Raw genomic sequence first — 9982 nt, 5'->3', positions numbered from 1 at the left:
TTCTCCGGACCCGGATGCTGACTGGCGGCGGCAGCGGCGGCGGCTCCTCTCGGGACTGTCAGTGAGCGGCTCCGCCGGGCCTCTTGTCCTGTGAGATGGCGGAGGAGGAGGAGGCCGGGGGAGCGTCTTGTTCCTCGGCTCCGGGGCCCGCGGCGACCGGGCCCGGGCCAGGCCTCTGCGAATGGCTGCTGCTGCGGGACGGTTGCCTGCGTTGCGACGCCGACGGGCTCTGCAGCCTCTGTTACCACCCGGCTCTTAACGCCATCCTGGCCGTGACCGCCCGCGGCGCCATCAAAGTCATCGACGGCACCTCAGGGGCTACGCTGCAGGCGTCGGCGCTCAACGGTGAGGCCGGCCGAGGCCTAACCCTGGGGCCCGGTAGTCGTCGGGTGGTGAGGGCGGGGAGGAGGAGGAGGTCAAGGCAGCCATGAGCCCGGCGCGGCCGAAATGGGGGAGGCGACCCCGAACCCGCTCGTTCCCTTCCTTGGCGGGGGTGGTGAATGTGGCCGTTGGGTTCTGGGGCCTGGACGTCGCGCCCTGGACTCCACGGCCGCGACCGTGAGCGCGTTTCTTCTGGTCCTTCCCTCCCTCCCTCCTCATCCCTCGGGCGCAAAAAACGCCGCCTCCTTCCTTGTGTTTGAGTCGGGGAGGACGGCAGGTGAGGTGAAGCCGGAGCCCCACGAAGGGCTCTGGGCCCGGCCCTGGGCTGGCGAAAGACGTCGATGGAGCCGGGGAGGCTCCAGGGGCTCGTCGTCGCCGTCTGCCCGGCCTTCCCCAGAGTTTTGCCCGGGCTGCGCTTACTTTTTCTTTTCTGCCACCGCTCGTTATAAAGCCGGGAATGTCCTCCTGCTGTTTCTCAGGGGTTTCTAAAGTCAGGGCCTGCGCCCGTTGGAGGGAGGGAAGAAGAGCACTTGGCTTTACGGAAAGAGGGAGTCGCTGGAGCCAGAGAGAGCCCTTCGTTGCAAATACTGTAGTGTAAATTCTATGTGGTTCTGTACACACCAGCATTGTTTGACAGTGACCATGTATATGTCTTGGGAAGTTGCAACGAGCCATTGTTTCCCATGGGATTTCTGTATGGCAAAACATGAAATGGAGAGTTGCACATAACCTGCGTTTGGATTGTGTGCTGGTAATACAGAAAGTGTGTCTATGTAGAAGTTGGGACAGATCTTCAGAACTAAACTTGGCTAGACTTGTGTGTAGTCTTGTGTTAGAAGGTGGCAATATTAAATGTACAGTATGGGAAAGATGGGGCACTGAGCTGTATCTGCTACATTAGCTGGTGTATTTAAGCCAGATTTCTAGGATTCAAAAAATGTTACTTGCGCAGAATAGGTCAAGTCTATGTGATACTGAAAACAACTATAGTTTTCAAAGTGGTAGCCTTGTGAGTCTGTGCAAGCATATCAACAAGAAACAGAAAACAAAAGCAAAAAAGAAATAAAGAAAGAAGACAAAGACTTTAAGGATTAACTGCTTTATTTTAATGTGAACTTTACTGGACAAGCCCACTTCTTCAGACATAAGAATTAAAAGATAACTGTCTTTAAGATGACACAACGGCTTAATCTCTCCTTTTCTTGCTTTTGTTTTTGTTTTGTGTTTTTTGCTGATATGAAAACAAATATATGGAGGTATTAGGAAGTGGAGTGGTGAATGTTACTGCCTTTGATATTTGTAAGTTTATATTTTTACAAAACTTATATAAATTTCTGAGAGATAACTTTTTCAGAAGCATATTTTATTTTATCTGTGTACCGCATTTTATTACGGTTAGAAGTATGTTGTCTTTGAGGTAGAATAGGATAAAGTTATAAAAGTTAAAACTGTAAAGTCCCTAAAAGATCAAAAAATGAACAAAATGACCAGAAATGCAAACATTTTTGAAGGAAAGTAATTGAAAAAAACTGGCCAATATCCTATTATTAGTCCTAACTACAGTAGACCAATTGAATAGTGTGATGCATGGAAGGCTTGATCTGCCATTCAGAAATTGATTCAGTGGGTCTACTCTCTGTTTGATACTAGCAATAGGATTTTGGCCTATAAGTTGTTATTCTATAAAAAGTGGTATGGTCCAATGGATCGGGTTGGGTTCCTGTTCAGTTTTATTATTTTGGATGTAAGTAAGATGTACATACAAACTTTCTTCTCTGCTTAAAGATAATTGAACTTTTAGGTTTCATACTGAGCTGCATGTTTATGTTTTTCCTAATATTTGCACAGATGAGTGGTTGACAATATGTGGTTCTCCAGGATGGGGACACCCTACTAATAGCATATTAAACATAATGGCCTTGGGTTTCTGTTTTGTCAGTCAAGGTCTAGGCTGGGCAGTTGTGCTATGAATTTGAGTTCAAGGTCCACCTTCTTTGATGAACACAGTTGTCATTTGATTGATGGACTGGATCATGAGCTAAAAAAAGCCAGAATGACCTCTGCCTCCAGATGTTGCACTGCAGTTCTCATCAGTCCTAGTAGCATATGTAGTGGTGAGGTGATGGAAGATGTCCTCCCAAAATATCTGGAGATAAACATACTGGCTGTGCTTGTCTTGTAATCATTCCTCGATGAGCCATGTTTGTTCATTATGTGCATTAAACTTTTTTTTTTTGTTAGCAGATTTACTGGCTCATTTTTTTTAAAAAAACTGTTAATATGCTATCAGTGCTAAAAAAGAAACACCCAAAGCTCAACTTGAGTTTGTATTTTGTATAATACACCAAACTGCGAGTGGTTTGTATAACAAAATAGCTTCATAACTAAATTAACAATCTTGTGACAGCTAATAATGTTATTGTGTTTACTGTAGTCAGCCTTTATTATTTGGGCTCAAGTTGCTTGAAACCTATGGCAAATATGAGTTAGTAATCTCTGAAATCATTTACAGTCTTGTTCAGGTCTTGTAGACATAAGTCTGTGGTTTCCTTTATTGATACAGTCCATTACATGTTTGATTTTCATCTTTCCTTGCTGCCTTAAAGTTTTCCCAGAACTATTTTTCCCCCAATAACTCTTGAGTTGTCATGGTGTATCTGAAGGGTGCCCCTGTTAATCAATTCAGACTTATCTTTGTAACAGTCCAGACTGACAGGGTAGCATGAATCAGGTTTTCTTTTATCTACAGTAGTTTCCTAGCTAACGTAACTGGCTGCTAACACTCCCATGTCTGAACTAGACTTGTCCACAAAAGCTCATATTAAAATATGGCAGTTAGTCTTTAAAATGCCACAGCGTTTTTGTCTTTATTTTTTATTTTTGTTTTGTTTTTGCCTGGCATGCTAACTATTAACAGTAATTGATTAGCTTCTAGAGTTCATTGAGGGGTGAATTGGATTACACTTGTGATTTTAGGAGATGACCTGAGCAGAGAGAAGAAATCTTCTTGGGTCACTTAGTGAAGTATGGATGCTTGGACAGAAAGAAGTTTCTTTCTTGTGCCTATGAAGGTATTGTGAAGATATTGACTTCACAACTGTTGAAGCCGAATTTTGCTAGATCTTAAAATATTATAGCACAGCATAATAATTATGAATATTAACATCACTTGATATTTTCACTGGAACTGGTATATTTTTTACCAGGTGTTATGAGCAAGTTGAATTTTGAGGCTGGGATGCTGACATATTAGACAGCTAGGTATTTCCAAGGCATAGCAGGTAATCATGTAGATGTTCTTTGTTAGAAAAGTAAGTCTTACAGTACCATAAAAACTAATAAGTCTTAATTGCAATAATCTTCTGTCGACAGCTTTTTAAAGATATTTAAATCAATAAAGAAAGATACAGTAAAATACAGCTATCATTTTTTCAGATTTTTTATCAGAAACATTTTTACAGAGAAGTAAAGACAGAAAGTAAACTGAAACTGAATGCAGACAAGCTGAATTGTTACTTTTGGTTTCTTGGTTGCTAGACTTTATTTGAACACATTTTATCAGTGATATATCAGATTGTAATTGGAACCCTTCTGGATAACAGTTGCAGGCCTACTATTTTTCAGGTTTCTATAATCTTGGTGATTAACTACTTTGCCAGAGCCTCCTTTTTGGTGGTACATTTGGTCTAGTTTGTATCAGCTCTACTGGTATAGAGTGACAGCCCTGTGAAAAAGGCAAACTTATCTGGTAGAATTGCTGACGCTTTCTTACTTGTAAATCTAGTATTTTGTGTTGTACATACTTTCCCAGTGTATTGTAGCAAGTTTCTGATGATTTTAATGTGTTTTGGGGCAAAGTTTTTTATGATATTTTAAAGTTGTGATGGTAATAGACTAGTTAAAAATTGGATTGGCTGATGAGTCAAGGAAGGTGATCCTTTTAAACTGAGTTAAAGAGAAACTAGATGTGGGTTGACCACAGGAGCTGCAGAAGAGGAGAAAGCACTAGTAGTGAGTATAGTCTCCATTATCAAATGTAGCTGAGGGATGAGGAATCTTATTAATGACTTGCGGAATAAAGTGTAGTATAACAAGAATAATCTGGACACTTCTCCTGCACACTGATTGTTCTCTTGACCTGGAGAAAAAAGAATGGGATTTCCATTGACTTTGTGCTAAGCTTTGGAAGCCTGAACTTTAAATGTCAAAAGATAAGATCCTCTTCCTTTAGTGAATGAGTCAAAGTTCTGGATTTGCTCCTGTTGTTAAGATGTATATAGTATTTCTTAATGTAATAGTATACCAGAGGATAATCTAAAAACCAATCTGCTGATTAAAGCAGGGTTTCAAAAATGTCCTAATTGATTAATAAATCTTTTAAATTGTTCAGCCATATTAAAAATAGGATACAGTGGTTTAATTTCATAGCTTATAAATTTGGAATCTTGGGGGCTAGTTATTCTGTTTTCTCCTATTAAAGTTTATTGTATGTTGTAATACTTTGTTTAATAGCCATATTATTTATTTATTTATTTTATTTATTTATTTTTGGACTTATATACTGCCCCATAGTGCTACAAGCACTCTCCGGGCGGTTTACAATTTCATTATACAGGCTACACATTGCCCCCCCCCCAGCAAGCTGGGTACTCATTTTACCGACCTCGGAAGGATGGAAGGCTGAGTCAACCTTGAGCCGGCTACCTGGGATTTGAACCCCAGGTCGTGAGCACAGTTTTAGCTGCAGTACAGCGTTTTAACCACTACGCCACGAGGCTCATATTAAGAGAGATAGGATGCAAACATATGAATAAGCAAGGAAATCTGTCCAGAGCTCAGTTGCACTCAGTTGTGCTTCCTTCATATAAAATGTTCTAAGACAACAGTTGCCCTGGATCCGCCTGCCGAAGCGCCAGCGCTGGCTACAGCCGCCTCCTGAGGTTTGGCGGGGGGGGGGAGTAGCGATCTGGCAACCTATAGCTCGCATGCCAGCAGAAAGTGTGCCAGCTGTGGCATGCGTGCCATAGGTTCGCCATTGCTGATTCCCTCTAGTGACCAGTCCTGCTAATACATCTTGGTTTTTTAAAAAATTAGTACTTTTTTCCCGAAAATAAGACCTAACCGGAAAATAACCCTCGTATGATTTTTCAGGATGCTCGTAATATAAACCCTACCCCCAAAATAAGCCCTAGTTAAGTGAAACTCTGCCCTGCACCATTGTGCAACAACCAGAAGATGACATGAATGTATTTGAATAAATGTAGATTGTTGTACATGAAAAAAATAAAACATACTCTGAAAATAAGTCCTAATGCATTTTTGGAGTAAAAATTAATATAAGACCCTGTCTTATTTTGGGGGAAACACGGTATCTTCAATCAGCAGATAAGTGAAACAGCAGGTACTAATCCCAGGGGTACGGTCCTACTGTATATTACAGCTGATGCGTTAGTCATTGGAAGACTTCACAGATTAATGCCACAGTGTGAATGAATGGAAGATAGGTGTGCTAACAAGGATCTGAAGCTGTCATGAATTTTAAACTAAATACATAATATTTTAAGTTAGCATATTTATATGCCATTTCAGATTAAGTTTAATGACAAAACAGTCCCAAAATGGAAAGAAAAGTACTGTAAATTGAATTGGTTGGCGTTCACAGACTAGTTTTACTAGCACCCCTCCACGCACCAAAATATAATGGTTTAAGTAATTTGAGATGCAATTAGAGTAAGCACAACTAAGCCAGAAGGAAGAGCAAGCAAATTAGGTGACCATATTGCACTGATTAAGATAACAAATGAGAGGGAAGACAAGTTGTAAAGGAGTTTAGTCCTTCACAGCATCTGTCTGCGCTTCTTTAAGCAAGGTCAACTGGTCACTTGACACTGAGAGTAGATAATGAAAAATTCTTAAGAAATAGTAGATATATAATACTTGATGTAAATGAAAATATTTTGCAAGGCATTTTTGTAAGAGTTTTTTTCTGTGAAATTTCTAAAAGGTTTTATGGAATTATTGAAATAAAATAGTAATATGAATACAGTTTACGACTATTTGAATCATGAATGGCAAGCCTGTGTCAGAAGGATGACTCAAATAGCATGGCAGAAAGCTTTTGGAGACTGAAAGAGGAATCCCATCTCTATTTAAATTTATGTCAAGAATCATTGTGAACCTGCACAACAGTGTGGCTACCATGGGTGGTGTGCCCTCCTCTCCTCTTTTGAAAGAGGAAGGCAAACAAGACAAGTGGAGACATTGGAAAAAGGACTGAGTCAACTGTGTTTGAAAAACCCAAGAAGGAACCCACTAACAGAGGGAGAGGTTCAGGCAGGAGAGAAAGGATAAAAGGGGTGAAGAGAGGAAAGGAAAAAGTTTGTTTGTTTATTTATTTATTTATATGCCGCCCACACTACCCAAAGGTCTCTCAGTTGAAGGCAGAAGGTTGTTGGAGTCATTGGGAAGCTGATGATGGAAAGTCAGAGACATACTGGGTTGAGATAGTGAAGGATGACCCTTGGACAGGCGAATAGATCTCACTAAAAGTGCCTGAGGAAGTGGCAGAAAGGGCGTGGAAAGAACAAGTATACTATTGGGGTCAAAGAGAAGAAGGAGAGGGAGTTAAGGAATCAAGAGGCAAACAACCGAGCAAATAGAACATGTTCTGAACCCCCTGCTAAGCCTGTAGGAAGAGTCCATTCTGACCAAGTGTGCGGCCAGCCTTGAAACGGAAGGTACTGAAGCCCTTTGGAAGTTGGATCTAGTACCAGGAAGAATCATAGATTCCCCCTGATGTGAAGTCCTCAGGAAGTCAACCTGAATGGGAGTTTTATAATGACAGTTCTATACTTGTGCAAGTTCTCAGGGTCTTGTTAGCTGTTGATCCAGAAATGTCTCCTGCAAAACCTCTGAAGGAAGAGGGATAGGCACTGAAGTATTAGAAATGTTTAAAATAAAAGATTACAAGTTACCTGAAGGTAATGTGTGTTCATCATCCATTGTGGGGCATGGAAAGGAGGAAGTTGGGGGTCCTGGACTGAGTCACAATCATGCATAGTGTTTTATGTATTTTTCTTCAATGGCAGCCATTATTTGTACTTCATGACAGAATGTTTCTCAAGTTGTGCTGAGTCTGGGTGTTTATTGTCAGGCATCATATTCTTGGAAGGAGCAAACATGGCAACAAAGAGTCATACAGAATTATTTGAACTGTGTCCCATGGAATTTCTCTTTCACCTTGGTGGTGAACTGTGACCCTTAAGCTTGATTGAAATCTTTATTTGGATAACTTGAAATTAATTAGTTTTGATTATAGAAAGGCTGGGTGCTTATTCTCTTCAGCACTAATAGGATATAATAGACAACTGTTTCAACATTGTTCTCACCTCCCTCTTCTTCCCCCACTTCCTTTTTGCAGCTAAGCCAGGTGGACGGGTAAAATGTCAGTATATTTCTGCTGTGGATAAAGTCGTCTTCGTGGATGATTATGCTGTTGGCTGTAGGAAAGATTTGAATGGCATCTTGTTGTTGGACACAGCTCTGCAAACCCCAGTCTCTAAGCAAGATGATGTGGTTCATCTTGAACTGCCAGTGACAGAGGTAAGCAGCTGGAGCTATTGGTATTACTCTAGGGCAGTGTTTCCTAACCTGTAGGTCAGGACTCCCAAGGGGGTCACAAAGTGTTTTCTGGGAAGTTCAGCACAATTATTTTAGACCGTGGTCATGTTGGGGAACAGCCAGTGGCAGCAGCAAAGGCTCCCCCCCTCTCTCAGGGCCAGTTCCCTCCTCCATGGAAGCAGCATCAGCAAAGCAGCAGGTAGAAATCACCAGAGAAAGAGGAGGTGGCAACAGCTGGGCAAAACCTCACAAGAAGCAGGCAAAGGGAGACTTTGCTGTGACTTCTTATGTGCAGCAGTGATTGAGCTCCACCTCTTTATGCATGAGGGGACGAGTTGCCTAGTGGGGTCCTTTTTATATAAATCTGGCAGGGAATCGCAAGTTACCTGGCTATTATAAAACAGGGTCATGAAAAAGGTTGGGAAACACTGCTCTAGGGCTTTTTCTTGGAGTCCTCATTTTGTTTGAATGTATGCCTAATGGTTAACATATAACAAATGCCTATATTAAAGTAGTACTCAGCAGGTAAGTTCTTTAAAGTTTGTTGAAGTATTGTTGATGCTGCTAGAGGGATGAAGAGTGCTGTCACACCTCATTTGTGTCTAAGCATTATTTGCATGCCTTGGTAATCTTTCAACTAGATTATTATAATGGATTGTACTCGAAGTTGTCTGTGGGACAGTTGAAAAATGAAGATTTTGTTCAGGATGTAGCAGTAATACTGACAGTTGTGAGCTTCATTGGAAGTGACTTATGCCTTAGAACTGCCTGGATTTAGTGTTTGTGAAGTGTGAATATCACTTAATTTTTCCTACTTTAAATTTGTGCTAGCATCTGTAAAGCTTTGCTGAGTCCTTGTGCTGTAAAAAAGAAGTGTGTTTGGAGGGGTGAGGGTTAGATAGATAGATTATAACATTCTTCATGCCTTATACTAAAATGTACAAAATAATGCTAAAGGAAGATGAATTTTCAATGTTATCTGGAATTTAATAACTTCCTTTACATTCCGTAGGCTCAACAACTGTTATCTGCTTGCATAGAAAAGGTGGATGTGTCAAGCACAGAGGGATATGATTTGTTTCTCGCACAACTGAAAGATGGCTTAAAAAATACCTCACATGAAACAGCAGCAAACCACAAAGTTGCAAAGGTAACAAAAACAAATTCTATTTATCCTGGGAGAATGGTATTTTGGCTATTTCACTTATGTTGAAGATTGTTTAAAGGTTTTTCTTTGCATGTGTAAGTTAGTTATGTGCCTCCTAACTTGATTTTCTTCCTGGTTACGCATATTTTACTTTTAAAAATTATTTTATTTTATGAAGCATTTGGCAGAAGACTGCCTCAAAGAGCAAAATAAATGAACTTGAATAACTTAAGTAAATGCTACAATGGCATATAAGGGGTGAAATATACTTTTAATCCCATTCCTGCTCTTTATCACATGATAGGGTTCTGTGTGATTGAAAGCCTGTTTCCATTCCTTACATAGGAGCTGTTGCTGGCCTGCAGCTCAACCACCCCTCCAGTTTCTGTCTGTGGTAGTGTTTTGGTGGGTTCTGCCACCCTCCCCAGCTATGCTACCTTTCCAGTTGTTCTGTATTAAATACAGTGGACCCTCTACTTACGGAATTAATCCGTATTGGAATGGTGTCTGCAAGTCGAAAAGTCTGTAGGTCAAATCTCCATTGACCTACAATGCATTCAAAACCGATTAATCCCATAACCGGCGGTTTTTATTCTATTTTTGTTCCATTTTGGGTTTTTTCTGGTCTGTAAGTTGATTCTCCGGCTGCAAGTCGAATCTAAATTTTGCAGCCAGAGAAGTCTGTAACTCAAAAAGTCTGTAAGTCGAGCCGTCTGTAAGTCGAGGGTCCATTGTAAAAGTATGAACAGAGGACCAGCTACACTCTTGTGTACTCTTCTATATTTTAGAATGGCTTATTTTCCAGTTATGCTTAATGTTTCCATTCAGAGTTCA

The 9982-nt window shown here is 40.9% G+C and overlaps 1 protein-coding gene across 8 annotated transcripts in view; it reads left to right on the top strand.

The window, feature by feature from the left end:
- Positions 1 to 9982, top strand: part of BIRC6 (baculoviral IAP repeat containing 6) — a 182011-nt gene continuing 172029 nt past the window's right edge. For all 8 annotated transcript variants that reach the window (XM_072992371.2, XM_020802834.3, XM_020802831.3 and 5 more), the window contains exons 1-3: positions 1 to 345; positions 7802 to 7983; positions 9014 to 9151. In XM_072992371.2, coding sequence (XP_072848472.1) covers positions 96 to 345; positions 7802 to 7983; positions 9014 to 9151 — 570 coding nt within the window. In that variant the 5' untranslated portion in view covers positions 1 to 95. The remainder of the gene's footprint in view (positions 346 to 7801; positions 7984 to 9013; positions 9152 to 9982) is intronic.

This window comes from Pogona vitticeps, chromosome 1 (genome assembly GCF_051106095.1).
Source record: "Pogona vitticeps strain Pit_001003342236 chromosome 1, PviZW2.1, whole genome shotgun sequence".
NCBI classification, from domain to species: domain Eukaryota; kingdom Metazoa; phylum Chordata; class Lepidosauria; order Squamata; family Agamidae; genus Pogona; species Pogona vitticeps.
This window is presented reverse-complemented; position numbering and strand designations above follow the sequence as displayed.